The sequence below is a fragment of the Antechinus flavipes genome, chromosome 3 (genome assembly GCF_016432865.1).
Source record: "Antechinus flavipes isolate AdamAnt ecotype Samford, QLD, Australia chromosome 3, AdamAnt_v2, whole genome shotgun sequence".
Classification (NCBI taxonomy): domain Eukaryota; kingdom Metazoa; phylum Chordata; class Mammalia; order Dasyuromorphia; family Dasyuridae; genus Antechinus; species Antechinus flavipes.
In genome coordinates, this window is record NC_067400.1 from 58,621,723 (window position 1) to 58,641,046 (window position 19,324).

The 19,324-nt window shown below is 36.4% G+C and overlaps 1 protein-coding gene across 1 annotated transcript in view; it reads left to right on the plus strand.

Annotated features, from left to right (window-relative positions):
* Positions 1-367: 367 nt before the first annotated feature.
* The window catches only part of WDFY1 (WD repeat and FYVE domain containing 1), a 50,295-nt gene continuing 31,338 nt past the window's right edge, over positions 368-19,324 (plus strand). The window contains exon 1 of the mRNA XM_051983450.1: positions 368-887. Coding sequence (XP_051839410.1) covers positions 751-887 — 137 coding nt within the window. The 5' untranslated portion in view covers positions 368-750. The remainder of the gene's footprint in view (positions 888-19,324) is intronic.

Here is a 19,324-nt window from a genome sequence, read left to right on the forward strand (position 1 = left end):
GATTGCTCTGAACATTGTGTAATATTATATAGACTTTCTAAAAATGGAAATTCGTTTTGAATCCTTTCATGTTCTGCTGTGCACAGGCAATTTTTTTTTCTGTTTCTATTTTGCTTTTAGGTTTATTTAAGTAAATAAAGGAAAAAAAACCACTAGTTTTCTTAAGAACCTAGTTTGAGAATCTAGAGGAAAGTACAGTTTACTTTAAAAGGGTATATTAAATGTACTAAGTTAGTTATAAAATTGCTCTACTTGTGTCTCCTTCTGAATTACAAAGAACATTGCGTACTTATCAAGCAATTCAGCCCCTCTAACTGCAACAAATACTCGTTTTCTTAACCTAGATTGGGGGGTTTGGGGAAAATATTCGGCTTGTTACTTTAAAAGGGCATGGACGAAGTAGTAACAAAGTTGCCCTATTTGGAATGCCTGGATTTTTATTTTATGTATCAATTTTTTGGGGTGTGGAGGGCATACCCGGTAACTGACTAGCCATTGCCACAAGATCCCTCCAAGAATAGGGTTTTCTAAATATTGTGCCTTGGGCCCCAAGCGCTTCTGGCTCAACCTCCTTTTATCGGAGGCGCGGCTTCCTCAGACAATACGGCGAGGGTGCGGCGGCGCTATTCGCAGATATACGGCCTGAGGATCTCCGGCTGTCAGCTGACGGGCGGTCCGGTTGGGGGGAGGGGAGCTCGCCACCGTGACGCTCCCGTCGCTCCCGACGCTGCTGCCGCCGCCGCTGCGAAGATGGCGGCGGAAATCCACTCACGGCCGCAGAGCAGCCGTCCGGTTTTGCTCAACAAGATCGAGGGCCACCAGGACGCCGTCACTGCGGCGCTCCTCATCCCCAAAGAGGACGGCGTGATCACGGCCAGCGAGGACAGGTCGGGGAGCACGGGGCGGGGGGCGAGGAGCGCGGCGGGGCCGCCCGGCTTCCGGCTCCCGGCTCCCGTTAGCTCTGAGCCCCCAGTCTGGGGCCGCACTCTCGGCGTCCAAGCGCGAGCCTCTTCCCCTCTTATTTGCTTACGCCTCGGTCCTCCAACTTCTCCCTCCTGGGGCCCCCGAGTTCGAGCTGGGCCGGGCGCGTTCTACCGTCCCCTTCCAATTCTCTCGGGTACTTGCCCGCTGGCGGGTGCCCTCCCCTAGAGTCATCTTCTTTCCTTCTCCACTTGCTCCCAGTTGTATCTTCTCCCTCGGCATTTCCCTCCCCTCTCTGTGCCCCCAGCTGAATTTCTTACCCATATTCATTCCATTTTAAAGGTAGATCGTGATAACAATAGCGCGTGTTAGATTTGCCAAGCGCTTTACATTATCCTATTTATCTTGTTTGCAAAGAGCTTATTTTGGATCCTCGCCACAATTCTAGGAGATTGATTGACGGATCCGAAGTAATTTCTCTTATTAATCCCCATTTTACAAATAAAGAACCTGTGGCAGAGGACCTGCCCTGCTAGTGAGGATGAAGCAAGATTTGTCTTCCTGATTCCAGCTCTATCTTCCTCTGTGTAACAGTGTGCAATTAACGAAGTGGCACCTTTTGCTCTCAAGTTTGAGAAGTTCGCTTTTCAAATGCTGTATGAAATGGCCTCCTTTCCAGTTCAAGGGCCAAACTCTGAGGGTTGTCATTGGCTTGGATGTCCTGTGTAATCCCGAGAAAGAAATTAAGGAGAAATAGTAAGGAGGTATGAGATAATACATAGGTAAAGCTCTTTGCAAATCTTAAAAGTAAGAAATGAGATGACATGTTCAGGAAAAAGTAAAGAGTAATGAGATAATATCATTAAAGCTCTCTCCAAAGCGTAAGAGACCAATATAAATGGAAGCTGTTTTAAATATTTCTTTGATGAAGTTTTCGTATAGCCTACAGATGGTGTTTTTTGAAAACAGCAGCAACAGGCTAAACACTTAAAAAAAAAAACCTTTTAAGGTTTCTGAAAGATCAGGAAAAGTAGTGCTCCTCTTAAGACTATTAACAAACCACAACTTTCCAAGTCAGTAACTTGGTACCTGATCTGGATCAAAAAAGTAAAAATAATCAATTCAGTTCCTATTTAATTTCTTGTATTTTTGCTTTGTCTTGTCTTTGTTAATAAGCTAATTAGGGCAGTATGTTAACCTCATAGTCGCACTCTGTAGGAACCCTCTGAGTTTTTGTTGATTGATTTGGAAGTCTATGTAGGAACCCATTGAGTTTTTGTTGATTGATTTGGAGGAGGTCTGTTTGGGGAGAAAAGGGACAGGAAGAGAAAGAAGATAAAAATGATATAATTGAATGTTGATGTCCAAATTGTAGCTGCCTAATTTAGGCACGAGCTGTACTTTGACAATATTTGTTCATTGAAATGTCTTGTTCATAGTTCCTGCCTGTGGGCAAATTTTTAAATATTTGACATTACTAGCTGGCTGCAATAGTGAGAAATGTTTTATGGTGATTGTTTAGTTGAAAAGGAGGGCAGGATATAATTTTCAGGGACATTTATATAAACATTTGACATAAGTGTTTATTTCTTAGCCCAACAACAACAGTGACTTCATGGATTCTGATGTTCTCTCTTTTGTTTTAAATGGCCATCACTTTTTTGGGACAAAAGACAGTCTTTTAATGAACTCTACACATTGGGGATTTGTAACTTGTATCTTGGTGCTCTTTTTCTTTTTAATCTCATTGTCATTGATTTTAGTGCTACTCTTGTTTCATTGACTAATGGTGACATTGGTGAACCACTGACTTTGATCCTCCTTTTAAAACTAGAGAAGATAAATCTGAGAGTAATTGATGTCTAGGCCTCTAAACTTTTTTGTCTTGGACTTTCTTCATTTGCCTCGTCTTCCTTCCCATTCACTTTCTATTTTCTTCAAAACTATATAGCTTTTTTGGATACAACTTCTGTTTCATTGCCCAGAAACCTAATTTATTTATCAAGAAGAATTTTTTTTTTTAAACAAATGCTGAAGGACTTAAGTTATTTGGAAAAAAGGTAAAAGATAATTGTGTTGAGCTTAAAGGCTACACCTTGAACTCTGAAATTAAAATACTTATAGCAATTAAGAAGTGGAAGGGACTTTAGGTCATCAGATAAAACACCCTCATTTTCCAGATGAGTAGAGTGAGGCCTAGAGATATTCACTTGATTAAAGTCACAAGTTTGGTAGTAGAAAAATTAGGATTTGAACTCATATCTGACTACCAGTGCAGTGGTCTTTTGTTTTTCCCTTTTTAAAAAGAAGATCATTTATTAACTTTTCATTAAGGCCCTATTATTTATATATAAAGATGTTAACTAAGATTTGTAACCCATTGTCAGTAGGTTATTCTTTTGAAGTTGTCTTTAAAGCTTATGAAATCAGTTTGGCATTTATCCCTAGGCATTCACCTGTTTCCTATTATGATCACTGGGCTAATCAACTTAGCTAAAACAAAAATACCCTTTTTTTACCCCAGCTCAAACTGAGCAGTGTTCATTCACAGTAGATTATAGGAATTAAATTCTTTTGTACTTGAGGGGGTCATTGGTCATTGTTACCTTGGAAAATGAGACTTATGGGTCCATTAAAAAAATTCTAGGTATAATTAAGCTGATAAGATGTTTGGCTTCAGACAATGGAGTTTTCCTTACATAGCTTTCATTTATATTTTGCCAAGGAAATGTGCTAAACACTTTAGTGTTTATTCTCATAACATGTAGCCACATAATAAGCGCCACATCCTCTCCACCTACCCTCATTTACCTTTTTTTAAAATCTTAAATCAGATTAAAAAAAAAAAAGCTAATTGAAAAGTTCTGCAGTTGACTATAAAAAGAAACCCAAGTAGGAGTTGAATTTTTTTAAAAAATAAGTTAACAATAACTTTACTAATTTAAGTATCTCTATATAACAATTAACCTGGTGCTTATAACAATTAACTTAAGTAGTTGGACTTAGGAATTTAATTGGCTGCTAGATTTTTCTTTTTGTGGAAGATAGTAAACTAGACAGCTCATGCAAAAGTTGGGAAATTTACAAGAATTTACTCCTTGAGTAGCTTTATTTTTTATTTTTTAGAATCTTTTTGTGGTATAATGAGAGATGTCTCTCGAGTTCAGACACTTGGATTCCAGTCCTGCTTCTAACACATTCTGATGTGACCTATGGCAAGTCATTTAACCTCCAGGTGATGGGTGAAAGAGACAGTAAATTAAAATTTGGCGCATCTGAACATATTGATTTATTAAGCAGTGCATGCCAATTGCACAACAAACTGGGACATCTGGGCTAGATTTCAGAAAAGACATGGATTGCTTGAGATGTGTACTCGTGAAAAAACCCTTTGCATCAATCTTTGGGTCTGACTGGGTTTCTGATCAGCATTTACCTGGGGCCTTAATTAAAGGTCTCTAAATAGCAGGTAGAGATGGGTTAGCTTCCCAGCCACCTGGAGCTAAGTGAAAACAGTATACTAAAGTTTTCTCACAAGATAGGAATTGAATTAGACTCATGATTGAATAGAAAGGGAACTGAGCTAACTCTACACTGGAGTCACAAGATGGTCGCTCAATTCCCACAGTTAACCACTTCATTGTCCTAATCCCCTCAATTCTCTTATCTCTTATGTTTGAAATGGATCCCTAGGACTACATGTTATTTTAGAAACTCACAAATTAACAATATCTGTGTTCTGTTTTATTTTTATTTTATTAATGTTAAACATTTCCCAATTACATTTTAATCTGGTTCCCCTAGGGAATATGACACCACTACTTTAGACAACTTCTTGAGACTCAAGTAATAAAATTTACCCTCATCTTCAGTTCCTTATATTAATGAAATTAACAGGTCCTAGAACGAGATAAAATAGATTGCTGTTCATTTAAAAAATATAATAAGAACAGAGGTCTTTTTATGAGGTTTCTGTCAAAGATCTGTAATGTAATCTGTAAATGTAAGCAATCAAATATTAACATCAATAATACTGAAAGTTAAAAAAAATGAAGTAAGCATTCAGGTATTCATTTTCAGTAAGTAGGTAAAGACTTTGTAAGGGAGTATAAGGAAGTTTAAACTGTAGGCCTGTTATTTTGATTAAAAAGAAAAAACAGATTGCAGAAAAAATATCATTCTCGCTGATACTGAAATTGCTGTTGGGGTGTACAGCATGGGCCTAAATTGGTCTCTCTGTAGGAAAGCCAGTTTTGTTTGGCATTAGAGAAATAAAGATTCCATTTGGCTGCAAAATATAAGTGATTACTATATAGAGATATCTTTGAAAATTTTGCAGTTAAAAAACCTCCAGTGGAAACAATGTTAAGAAAAATTAAGAAAAAAAATTGGAATCTCTAACAATGTGATGGTCTGGGAAACATACAGATGTCTTAGTTGTTAGTTTATAATCAGATCCTGATGATTGCTAATATTTTTTGTTTCTCTTGAAACGAATGAAAATGGTATTCAAATTTGATTTAGAAATCTACCAAAAAAAAAAAATTAGGAAAGCAGGAAACCTATAAGAAAATGAGTTCATTTCACCCGTATTTACTTGTAGCCATTTTGTTTTTCCTTTCACTACTTCCTTTCAGGCAAAGCTCAAGATGATTCTGTTCTTGTTTGTTACATAGATCTCTCATAATTTCTCCTTTTCTCTGTCACTGGTTCCTAGTCACCCAAATGCCAAACTCCATAGTCAGTCTCATATTTAGAATCTTGCCAGTTTTTCCTTAGAAATAGATTATGATTTGTCCCTTCTATCATTACCATTACACTTAGGTCTTTAAATGGGTCCAGATGACTCCAGAAACCTAGAAAATATCATGGAGTTTATAGTCTTTTCTCCATTCTAACCTAACCTTCCTGAATGAACTTGATTATATTTATCATGCCCCACCTTCATATACCTTCAATGAATTCCGATTTCTCTCATGTCAAGTATAACCTTTTTTTCCCTCTTCTTTTCAAGGGCTTCTATAATCTCTCTCCTATCCCTATCCTTAGTTCAGATTATTGTCTAGCATATTTCTGATGTGATGCTTCAGTCAAGATAGTTTTGTCTTTCTCCTGAAATCTGCTGTGTTAATTCCTGTTTGTACGTTCCTTTTCTTAGTATGTTCATCTTTGCCAGGACTTCCTTTTTCCACCTATCCAGATCTTCTGGTCTTTCAAGGTCCATTCATATGTTAATATGATTAGTTCTGCAAATACTTATTAAATCCACACTCTACAGATGGCATTCCCTTGAATTTTCCCAAACCACTCAGTCCCTATTCCATCTCCCTCTCCTCTAGGGTTCTATAGCATTCAGTACCTAAATCCTGGATTCTTAAGGTGTGATCTATGGATCCCTAAGAGTCTGAGACGGTTTCAGGTGATTTGAAAGGTCAAATTTTTTCATAGTAATATTAAGATGTTTTAATTTCTAATAAGACAGATATCAGCGATATAATCTTCATCAATAAAAGTTTTGTGTGTGAGACAGAAGTCTTCAGGATATTTAGTGTATTGAGGTCCTAAGACCACAAAATTGAAAACTTATGGCCTATAACATACACTAATTCTCAGATTTACCTTTTCTCAGTTTTAAAATTTCTATATCTATACTGATAGAGCTTCTATCTGATAGGCTGATAGACATGTATAAACATCTGTACTGATAGAGCTTGTGTTGTCCTTTCTAGCGAGCTTGATCCTTTGCCACTATCCATGTTTCTTTCTTGACTGTCAAATGATTATTTAACCCATGTTTTATTCCAATTAGTATTATTCAGTTTAGTATGACTTCATAGAGGTAATGATTATTTTAGTTATATTTGTCTATTAATATATATTTAGTCAGTTGTTGTTTTAGTCAACTTGTATTTAGAAATAATTAGATATAGTTGGCTTCCTTTTGGTTAAACAAATGAACTTATTTAAATTATAGATTATATGGTAACTTGCTTGACCACAGGAAGTTAATTAAAAAATTTCCCTTTTTACTTGATGAGTAAATGATTAAGCCTAGTATGACTGAGATGGCCTAATAATAAAAGTCCCTCAGCTTCTTTTTGTCTCTCTGTCCTGCATCCTCTTTGTCTCTTTTTCCTTCTGTGTGTTTTTCTCCCTCTTTCTCGATCTTCCTCCTTAACATGGGGAAATAATCATGAGCACTTGGCCAGCACTTGGACCTTACCTTGCCCATCCTTGACCATCAGCCCCACCCATTTTTCTCCCCATGTTAGCCATTTTCTACCAGCCATTCTGAAGAGTCAAAGTGTAGCTTTAGCCAATGAGATCCTGTATTTTACTCTGCATCAGCTGTATCATCTTGCCAAATACTATAAAACTAAGGCTCTGGACAAGGGGCATCTCAGATCATGAGGAAGATCCAAGGGCCTATTCATTAAAGGCTGGTTGGCCCCAAGGCTTTCGTGACATCGTGCTGATTTTACCTTGGACAGCCTCTGTCTGAAGGACTGGATGGATCTGCAACAGAGGTTATTCATTTCTGACAACTTTTAATTTGAAGTTGTCATGGCTTTATTCCTCTTCCCTCCCTCCCCAACATTAGTTTGATTTTGCTGTGTATAGAGTATGGGAGGTGGTCCCTTTTTTTCTTTGATCTCTGGGGCATTAACAGCTATTCATCTATCTTTTCCCCTTTAAGATTGTGAGCTTCATGAATCTGGATGTATTATAGCTATCTCCAATTCCCATTTCCTATTACAATGCCTTGCAAATAGCAAGTGCTTAATAAATGTTGAAATGGAATTGACTGATAATAGTGAAGCTATAGAAGCAGGAGGTGATCTTTTAAATGAAAAAAAAAACAAAAAACAAAACTTTTCTGGTAGAAAATTAATTATCCAAGTTTCCTAGAGATATTACAGGAACCTGGGTCACCCACTAATTATTGCTGAGATCATTTAAATATATTTAGCCTTAGAATAATTTAAAGCCAAATATAGGAATGACTCATATTTTTAGGGTGAGTGATTGAAAACCTACATGCAGTGAAATCAGTGACTTCATATTAACTTATTTTTTACCTTTTTGAACTACCTATTTTCTTCTCTTCAACAAAATATAACAGAGAATAGAAATTGAGTTGAGTTTCTTTATTTTCCATTAGAGCATTTGAACTTCCTCTTTCAAAATGAATTTTTTTCTTTTCTTTTTTAAGCATATAGAATCACTAGTTTTTTACTTGATATAAGTCGGGAAGAAAAATCTTGAAAGAAATTGGTGTTTCATGAATTGCACTTGCATGGATGAGCACAGCAGTTTCTATCATTGTATAGCACTGTTTAAGATGACATGTTAAAGAAACCATGAAACTGATGGGTTTGTACAGTCTCCTCTGTGTCCCTGGGAGATAGTGACAGAGTGAGAAAGATCATTTTTTCCTGGTGCAGAAGAGGAAAAAATGTTTGACTAATCAAGATAATTTATAAACAGTACTAAAGATACTAAGAAGAAACCTTATAGAGTAGCACTGAAATAAAAATATGTGCCCAAAGTTTCAAATAAATAAGGCATTGTTCCAGAGATAAATTATATACTTATTTATTATTTCCTTTCTGTTTAGAATTTGCAGGAGGATGTGGAGTGCATATGCTATTAGAAAAAGACTGAATTGTCTTATTTTTTTATCTTAGAATTTGTAGGAAAAGAAATAAAATGTATTGACCCCAAAGAAGATAATTTGATAATTTTTCAGAACTATTTGTGGATCCTTTCAGTTTAACTTCAGCAATCATCTATTAGTCATGGCACGCAAAGCCTTGGGAAATAAAAGAAGACAACTCTTACTCTCAGCTTGGAGGCAATGACATGTCCATTAGTAACTGTGCTACTGCAGAGTTACTGTACATGCTGCTATAGAAAGTGCTCTTCTGGGAGTCTGTAAAGCTGTGTTGCCCCCCGCTCCAGCTCCACTCTGGGATACTGGGCTTCAGCCACTTGATGTGTAAAATGATGGAGTTGGATGCAAAGGCTCTTCAAACCTCTTCTAGCTCTCAATCTTTGACTCTTGAGATACCTTATAATTTGTTGTTTTTCTTCATTATCTTCTCCCCAAATCTGCTCAGATGTGGGCTAGAACAGATGGCCTCTGGGGTCTCTTAGAAGATGATATATTCATTCTGAAAGTTACCCATCTAGACAAACAGAGTACAGCTGATTTAAATGGGAAGTAGTCCCCATTAGTACTTTCCTACTTTTGGCCTGTGATCTCACCGATAAAGGGACAGCCTCCAATATTTGAGTCTGCAGTCCACTAATGCCTTCTCTTTCTCTCTTATTCTTGTTTTTCTATATATTCTCAAGGGTTTGTTCGAGGTTTTCCTATCTCTTAATGTTTTGAAGATATTTTTGGAGCATATGAACTGGTAATTATGTTTTTTATATTACTGGTCTTTCTCCTTTTCCTTTTGTAGATTTTATTTTCTGAAAATAACTTTTTAGGTAATCGTGTGATGGCCTACTGAGGTCTGCCATATAATTCTCTATTGCCCTTTGGGTAATCAGAATTGGGTAATCCAATTTCTAATGCTCATCTAGTAGCACCTGTCCAAGTTGTATTATTGACAAATCTCATATGAACCAGTTATTCATATAATCAATCAATCAGCAAACCTTTATTTGCATTTTCTTTATTTGAAAGGCAGTGCTGTAAAATGAACACAGCTGGTCTTGAAGCCAGGTTTGAGTTGTGCCTCTGTAGGACACTGGGCAGCTCCTTTGACTTTTCCCTCAGTATCCCAGGTGAGTGACATTGATTGTGGTGGACCAAGGGCTGCCTACCACTGCTGATTGGTTGCTTCATCTGGAAGGTCCCTACGTCTGTGAAATCATGGCTTCATTTCCTATCTCTGCTCCTTACTATTTATTTGCTAGGCAGGATGCTAAGTTGTGGGAATTGGAAAGAAGAAAAAAATAGCTCATTACCTCAAGGAATTTAAATTCTAATGAGGAAAAAACAGCATGTAATGTCATTATTTTGTTAGATAAATGCAAGACATATACAGAAGAAATCCAGAGATGTAAAGGTCAAGTCCTCAGGGTATATTTTCTGGTCTTGGTAAGGCAGCTGTTGAGAAGATTTCTGACTAACATGCCTGTTTTGTATTTGTTTACTTTTAATATTCACAGAATCACTAAATAGAACCATCTCTTTTAGTTTTAAGGAAGCTTGGATCATTTAAACGGCTACATGACTGCTTACTTACAAAACCCTTAAGGCAGCATTTTGTTCCACTGTATCCATTGCTTTAAAAAAAAAATTTAGTCAAAAAGCAGTTCTTGTGGGTTCTTGTGTCTGTGTACCTCTCAGTCAGTTGTGAAACTAAACGGAATATGATTTGTAGAAACCTCCCTCCTTTTCAGATCTTCATCAAGTGTGCCCTTGATGGAGATTGTTCTTATAAAGATCTCTTAGATAGGGAAGTAGATACATTATTTGGTATTTACTAGTTTAAAAATTACTCATAATTTCTTTTTTAAAGTAAGTTTTATTAATTATGTTAATTGATGTATAACAGAGTTCTTTCTGGATATACTTCTACCTTCTTTGAGCACTATCTTATAACAAATGAAAAACAGTAAGAAAAGACAATTAACACAGTGATGATGTCTGACAGTTATTTGCTTTACCTCACTATTACCTTCCCTTAGGCTTAGCTCCCTTCCAGTGGAAGGAAAGGTGATAACTTTCACTGTTTGTTCCTTGGGACTGGGACTAAGCTTGGCCATTACAATTATACTGAGGTCAGCCTCTTTTTGGTACTTTGTTTTGTAATGCACATTATTTCAGTCATTCTGTGTTGTGTTCTTGTGATTCTTATTTTATTTAGTCTTGGTTCATATACCCATGTTTCTCTGGATTCTGCATATTTGCCATTGTTTACAAGATTTACAAGAGTATTCTATTACGTTTACACACTACATACACTATGTTCAGCCATCCATATATCAGGGGCTGCTTTGTATCTAACTTTCTTTGGAGTCTATATGTCCAGACATGAGTCGAAGGGCACTATATATAACTTCATATTTTTAGAATGGTTTGAGTAATTCACAGCATCACAAATAATGGATTAGTTATATTTATCTTCCCCCAACTTATGCAATATGAACTTTCTTTTGTCATCTGGACAGTTTCTAACATATCTTTGTCTTTTAGAGGCAGTTGATTAGGTTAAGCTTTCTCAGGAAGTGATTATGCTCTGTGCAAATATTCTTTTTATCCATTCCCTCTTCTTTCTTTTTAAATTATTTTGGCCTCCCCTGCTTCTGCTTACTCTGGCAGATACAAGTCAGGCGTCTTCTATGGGTAAACCATTGTGTTAAAGCTATGGAGATAATAAAGACAAAAAGTCTTTGTGCTTTTTCTATCAGTGATACACACATATATACTCAGTAACTACGAAATTATTTCAAAAAGAAGAGGACATAACTGGAGAAAAGGTTAAATAGGTTGTTGGAGTTGGCTGAATTGCATTCCATGTGTTTTTATTTTTATTCTAATTTTGTAACAATTTTAATATTTGTTCTACTGAGTGGTAGAACATACATTTGATTTAGTACATCCATAAGAATAATTAGGACACTGATCCCATGATATCATTGTATAACTGAGCAATAACATTAGGTATTTACTGTCAACCTAGCAAAAATAACTTACTTAATAACAATTATTAATACCGCCAGTTTTTTTTCCTGTTTAAACATAACCTCTTTGTTTAACATAACCAATTTCTCTATTTCTTTTTGTGTGTGTGATGCTGCTTCATGCTTGTTAGTTACGGCCTTGGAACTCTCTTTTTTGAAAAAAACATTTGCAGTATGTCAGTGTGAAGCCCATATATAGTAGATTAGTGTTTGTCCTTTTAATGCTTACTCCTCCAAATTTAGGGCAGCTGGATAAGGCAGTATATAGAGTTTATATATTTTCTCTCTCTCTCTTTATATATATGTGTATATATACATATATATACATACATATATATATATACATATATATATATATATATAGATATATATATATATATGTGTGTGTGTGTGTGTGTGTGTGTGTATGTATATATATGGAGTTTGAATCTTGCCTCGAACACTAGCTGCCTGACCCCAAGCAAGGTCTTTAACCTCTCTCAGCCTCAGTGTCCTTATCTGTAAAATGGAGAGAATAATAGTACCTGTCTCCCAGTTTGGTTTTGAGGTTCATATGAAATAACATATATAAGTGCTTTGCAGGCCTTAAAGTGCTACAAAAATTCCAGATATCATCATCACTGTCATCATTATTATTGTGTTCCATTATTTTTAGGTGTTTGCCTATTTGTGCCTACCTTTACATTGAAATTGGTTAGGGAATGTTAAAGAATAAGTGGATCTAATCTGGAGGATCTTATTGGATTCATAGGATCATACACTTAGAGCTAGAAGACACCTCAAATGATTTAGCCCAACCATGTATTTTTATAGTCAGGAAACTAAGGGCCAGAACTGAAAAACCTTCCTAAGTAGTTTGGAGAATTTCTTTACTTCATCCTTTGTGATAAATGTTGGCCTGTTAATGCTGCAATGATTTTCATTCTGATCTTTTTATGTATGTTCATCATAAGCAACAAAGCAAACGACCCATTTCACATGACATTTTTCTTGTTTTTGAATACAAAACAATACTTGTTTTACAGTTTCTTTTTTTTACCTTGCCGTGGAGAAGCCATGAGTTATTCTTCCAAATGGTCAGACCACCTTGATTCCCTTGTTATTACTTATGTAACAAGACTCCATTTTTCATCTGTTCTTTTATGCTTTTATCCATTTCTGAAGTGCTTTCCCTCTTCACCTTTTGTCTCTTAGAAAAAACTGGCTTCCTTGAAGACTCAGACAGCATCATCTTCTGGAGGCTTTCTTTTTTGCTCCAGATTCTAGCTCCTTCTGTATGAAGGCTACCTTCCATCTGCTTCGTATTTTTATGTGCCTGTTTATGTCTAGGTTGTCTCTCATCAGAATGTATGTTTTTGTTTTGGGTTTTTTTTTTTTCATGGAGGAGGGATATTTTGCTATTTAGCATACCACATTTGTTAAGTCATTTTTCAGTTGTGTCTAACTCTTTGTGACTCTATTTGGGGTTTTCTAGGCAGAGATATTGGAGTGGTTGGTCGCCATTCTTTCTTCAGCTCATTTTACAGAATGAGGGAACTGAGGGAAACATGGTTAAATGACTTGCCCACAATCACACAGCTACTAAATGTCTGAGGCCAGATTTGAATTGAGGAAGATGAGTCTTGAAGTCTCTATCCACTACTTCATCCAGTTCCCCATTTGCTTAGCACATAGTAAATGCTTAATAAGTTCTTATTGATTGATTCCTGTTATGGTACATGTCAAGATTGACATTACCTTTAGTCAGACATCTGTTCACTTTTCATTGGATAAGGAGTTGACATGTATAGTACTGATAGTTGATTAAAATGGTGTGGTAATTACTACTCCCTGTCCCCGTTTCTTTCTCCTTTTCTCACTGTAGAAGCAAAAAGTTGTTTGGTGAATTCATGGGTTTTTGTGGCTAGTTGTTTAAGGGATAAATTTATTTGCCTTTAACTAGGTTGCTCCTCAGTTAATCATAAACATAATTTCAAGGTTAATTTTTTTTTAAAACCTGGAAAATTAGTATCATCTTTATTTTACAAATGAGGAAACTGAGTAACAGGTTCAGAATTATAAAATGAATCACTAGCATGTGGGGTGGGGATGGGGAAGTATTTCTGCTGCCTAGAATTGGGCAGAAAGGTAAGGTTGTACAGTTACCAAGATTCATGCCTAATAATTCCTCACTATGAACCTTTTCTGCTGTATGTCTTTGGTTGTTGGCTTCTTTGCACAATGGGCAGAGTTAGGAAAAAAAAAACTGGCGGTATTAATAATTGTTATTAAGTAAGTTATTTTTGCTAGGTTGACAGTAAATACCTAATGTTATTGCTCAGTTATACAATGATATCATGGGATCAGTGTCCTAGTTATTCTTAAATATAAAGCATTCACATGAAACAGATGGTATTTCCGTGTTGAAAATTGTACTTAGACCCAACTTCTCTATATCTAGTACTGAAATGATTCTGCTTTAATGAGAGATTACAGTGTCTATTAGAGGAATAGTCAGAGATTGTTTGGGCTGAGAATGCATGATAAGTAGGGGCTCAATTCTTTTTCAGCCACTTGGGTCTATTTGCTTAAGGCATATGAAATAATAAGGAATCTGGAGCTGTTACTCTGGATTTTCTAGAGTGTACGATAGTGCTCATGAGATGGTATTTGGGAAAACCAAATATAAGTAAAGGAGCTTTCATAGTGAACTGCCTGCCTTTTAAAATACTTTTCCTTTTGAACTCAGTCTTCCTGTTTTTTTCTTTTCAGATTCTTTCAAAGCAGAATTAAACACATTTGTTTTTAATAGAGGGCCAAAGGAATTTTTTCAGCTTTCAAGGAATAAAAAAATGAAAAAGAGATAGAGAGAAGAAATAATTAAACTTCTAGGGTATGTGGATTTTCATCCTCAGATGGAGCAGTGGGTCCAAGAGAATGTTGAAACATCTTTTGGAAGGGCTTAGCAAGGGATTTCAAAGTGTATTGGGAGCCAGCTGTATTGGACAGAAGTTTTGATGGCCAGTAGAGTCTAGTCTGATCTTTTTTCTGAACTCTCTTTTTGCCTGAACCCGGAGAGATTATATGGAGCCACGTGTGACTTTTTAAAGGAAGGGATCTATTTCTAGTTTCATTTCTGTTTGTCAGCATGGGATATTCTTCAATCCTCCTGCAGAAATCTCACATTAATAGGCTCATCTTTGGGCAAAATATTCTCCAAAGAGTCAAAACCTGACTAGAATCACTATTTATGATTAGGGACAGCACAAATTAGCAAAGTAACAATACCGAATGAGATGCAAACAAAACTCATCTATTTGTCTCCTAGATTCTGACTTAGTCTGGCAGGGAGGAAGGGAGGAAAGGGGATGAGGGGAGCAATCCCAAAACTGATTTAGCCCTATTTGACATCAACAGTTTCCCTATCAGCAACTTTATGGGATTCTCTAGGTTAGGAATCAACTGTACAGGAAATAGATCTGAAATTGGAACTTCTTTCCAAGATAGGGAAAAACATCTTAGTCTTAATTTACCTCTTCACTTACCCTAGAGATATAACTTAGAACATAGCTGAGAACCAGAATATAACCCCCCCAAAACCCAGAAAGACAAATAAATGTTGTCAGTCAAGAACCCCTAAATTGTACCTAAGAGTCCTTCTAGGCTACATATTGGTTAAGAAAAACACATTTATTATTTCTCTTTTTTATTGACATATCAACTTATGAAAATCAGGAACTACATTTTCATCTGCTTCAAGTCTCCTTTGGAAGGCTTTTGGCCACATGTTTGGTATCTCTGCATTATTATGGCAGAGGATGGTGATGGATTGTTAATAATGGTGACAGTACTCAAGAAAAATTAAGTGGTGTTCTATGGACCATAAGAAGCCAAGGAAATAGCTGATACATGAGAAAAACATTTTCCTCTAAAATGGCTAAAAATTTTTTTAAAGGGTCTTAGTGGACACACAGTATCTTAAGTAGAACATTTTCTATCATATTAAATTTGCAAGATGGTACAATGGGCTTTAACTCTTGCAAGATGCATGAGAAGAGGAAAAAATTTTGCCTCATTTAGAGTTTGTTATACGACATTAGGAGATGCTAGACTTTTTCTAGAACATTTTTGGTAGTTTGATGTAGGCCTTCTTTTCAAACTGGGAAGATATATAAGATTGGATGAGTCTTCTAGGGGGATGAAGAATTGAGGTAGAGGTCTTGTGTTCAAATTGCTCTTCTCATGACTGCTACCTGTGTGACTGGGGATGAGTCTGTTTCCCTGAGGTCTAGTTTTGTCATCCATAACATAAGAGTGTGGCATTGTTTTTTAAATTAATTATTTATTTGTCTTTGTAAAACCTTATATTCCAAATTTTCCTCCCTCCCTTTTCTCCTTCTCCTTTTCCTCCCCAAGAGAACAAGCAATCTGATATGGGTTAAATATGTGAGATCTTTTTCATCATATTTCTATGTCATGTGGTGCAAGAAAAATCAGATCAAAAGGGAAAAAAGCACAAGAAAGAAATAAACACAAACAAAAAGTGAAAATACTATTCTTTGATCCGTATTCAGTCTCCATGGTTCTCTATCTGAATGTGGATCATTTTTTCCATCCCAAGTCTATTGGAATTGGACCTCATTGTTGAAAAGAGCCAAGTCCATCAGAATCGATCATTACATAATCTTGCCGTTGCTGTGTATAATGATTTCCTGGTTCTACTCCCTTCACTCATGAACTGATGTTCATGTAAGTTTCTCCAGGCCTCTCTGAAATCATCCTGCTGATTGTTTGTTACAGAACAATAATATTCCATAACATTCATATACTATAACTTACTCAGCCATTCTCCATCTGATGGGCATCCACTCAGTTTTCATTTACTAGCCACCCCAAAAAAAGATTGCCACAAACATTTCCACAGTTAATTGCATTCAGTAGCAAAGTGAAGTCATGATGTCAACTCTGAAGAGTTCCCCTATTAAAAAACCTAACTACCTCACTAGCCTGTTAAATTCTCTTGAAATTTGGCCCACAAGTCAATGGTGTAATCTGGCTTTATGGAGTCTTTCTCCTTGTTACAGCTAACTCTTTTTAGGGTACAAAATTGCTTTTAGGGTTAGTCCACCAGTCAATGGCATAATCCTCCTCCCCAACATCTTTTCAGAGGCAGTCTGCTAAGAGTCACAATACTAACACCTATTAGAACCCTAACATCTTTTTAGTAGTTAGCAGTAATCACCGATTTGCCTCACCTTAATAGCATCTTCCTTTTCCTTGCTAAGCCTACACATTCTTTGGAGATTATGAAGTAGTGTCATGGATTGTCTCAAAAGAATTTGTAGGCTTAGACCATCTCCAAATCAAGAGACAAAAATGTATTATGTTACTAAGAGCTAGCTAAATCCATAAGGGTTTTTGGCAAGGAAAAGGAAGATTCTATTAACCATCTTAGCCAATCTCAAGTGTGAGGTGGTATCCCAGAGTTGTCTTCATTTGCATTTCTCTAATGAATAATGATTTAGAGCATTTTTATATGACAAAAAATTTGAGTCAGTTCTCTATATATTTTAGAAATGAAGCCTTTATCAAAAACACTGACTGTAAATTCCCAATTACCTTCCCTTCCCCCCCGCCCACACACACACCTCCCCTCCCCAACTTTCTACTTCCCTTTTAATTTTGGCTGCATTGGTTTTGTTTGTGCAAAATCTTTTTAATTTAATGTAATCAAAATGATCCATTTTACATTTCATAAATTGTCTAGCCATTGGCTAGTGTATTAATGAGGTAGTTAGGTTTTTTAATAGGGAAAATATAAACTCAGAGTTGACATCATGACTTGACTTTATTATTGTATACAATTGTGCATTCTGATGGAATTCTGATGATTTTTATCTTTGCCAAGAATTCATCTAAGAATTCTATGGGAGACTTTCACCTGGGGTGGGACTGTATAATAGTCCACTTGAACAAAAAGCCCACTTAAGGTCCAAGATAATCCTGATCAGTGCTCCTCCCTGCTTATGAGCATTCCTAAGTCATTATCTTCTACTATTTGCAAGAAATAATACCCTTCTTTTCTAGGATAGAGCTAAATAGAGCTACCTTTCAAAACAATTTAGATCTTTTTTCAGTAGGATGAATATAACATGTAGTGTTAATAGTGTGGAGGAACATTTTCATTTTTCTTGGATTTTGCAATATCTACTGCAGGATTAGAGTCAAGGAAAATCATCCTTTACCAAGTAAGATTTAAATTAGCATGAAGAGAAAATAAAATAGAACTATAGGCAAGACAACATATAAAGATCAAAACATTAGAGGGAAAATTGAACTGAGGGAAGAAAAACTTAGAGATTTATTTGATCCCTACCACAATCATTTGATATAGAATAAAGGCAACTGACCATGATATACATTTGTAAACCAATAGTTGATTGCTATAATGAATAATAGCTATGATTTATATAGTGCCTACAGCGTGCCAGTGTACAGTGGCCTAAGCACTCTACAAATATTCTTTCATTTGATCCTCACAACAGCTCTGAGAGGCAAGTACTCTTATTACCTGAGGCCACCAGGTTAAGTGACTTGCTTTTATTCAGAAGATGGCAGAACAAGACTTAAAACCCAGATCCTGTGATTCCTCTTTGGTGCTTCTTTCTTCAATTACAATATGGTATATAAGTGACAGTGAAGGAAAGAGAAAGAAAGAAAAAGGAGAGAGAAGAAGGAAGGGAGGAGGTGGCCAGTGCCCTTTGGGTCCCCCAGGAGTTGGCTGCTCCAATTCCTACTTCTAGAGGTTGTGGTTTGTCCCCAATCTTGAAGGGGACCGTGGTATTGCTACCAGGTATCTTGCGTGTCATGCTATCACCTCTCTGATGTTGTGATCCTCTGGGAAAATGAAGGAATAACAAAGGCAAATATGTGAATACCTATTATTTATTGGGTGTTAGGCTGGATGGATGGAGGAATTAGGTCTAGTGGGGGTGTGAGTTTGTTTCCAAAACAGGCACTGGTAGTAGTTAATGTTCCTCAGGCAGCGATCTCATTTGTCTAGTCTGTACAAATCAAATTGTTACACTGGAATTTATCATCTTGGGGAATAGCCTTAATTTTAAATTCCCAGTTCCAATTTTCTGAGGTAGGGTTGATAGCATGAGGGTAGTATGTGGGAGAGGACAGAGGCCTAACTGAAATAAGCTCTGCCATTGGAGAATAATCAGTCTCATAGGTAGAAGGTCTTGAACACTGGAAGCAATGTTTAGATTTGATCTTGCAGCTGAAATGATCCATGGAAAGCTGTAAGTACAGCATGACTTTTTGAAAGTGACTTTTTATGAAAATTAGTTTGGTAGCATTACTCTGAGGGATGATTTAGAGGGGAAGAGATGAATCAAGGATATCACTAGCAAGCTGATTCATTATAATCTGGGAATAAAATGTTGAGTATCTGAAATAGCGATGGTCTCTGTGCGAGAAATAAGAGGGAAAATAAGATCTTGTGACTGTTTAGATAGAGGTTTGGAAAGTCAGCCTTGTGACTAAATAAGAACTTCTTGAAGCTGACCTGGTCTGATTCCAGGCCAGTGAATTGCCTGGGATTGACCAGACTTTGCCATTTTCAGCCTCTATTTTGTAAGTCTCTCAAACTCTCCCCTCCTGAGATCCCTAAACTTTCTTTATGTATGGACATAAATGAACAAAATGTTCAAAATGA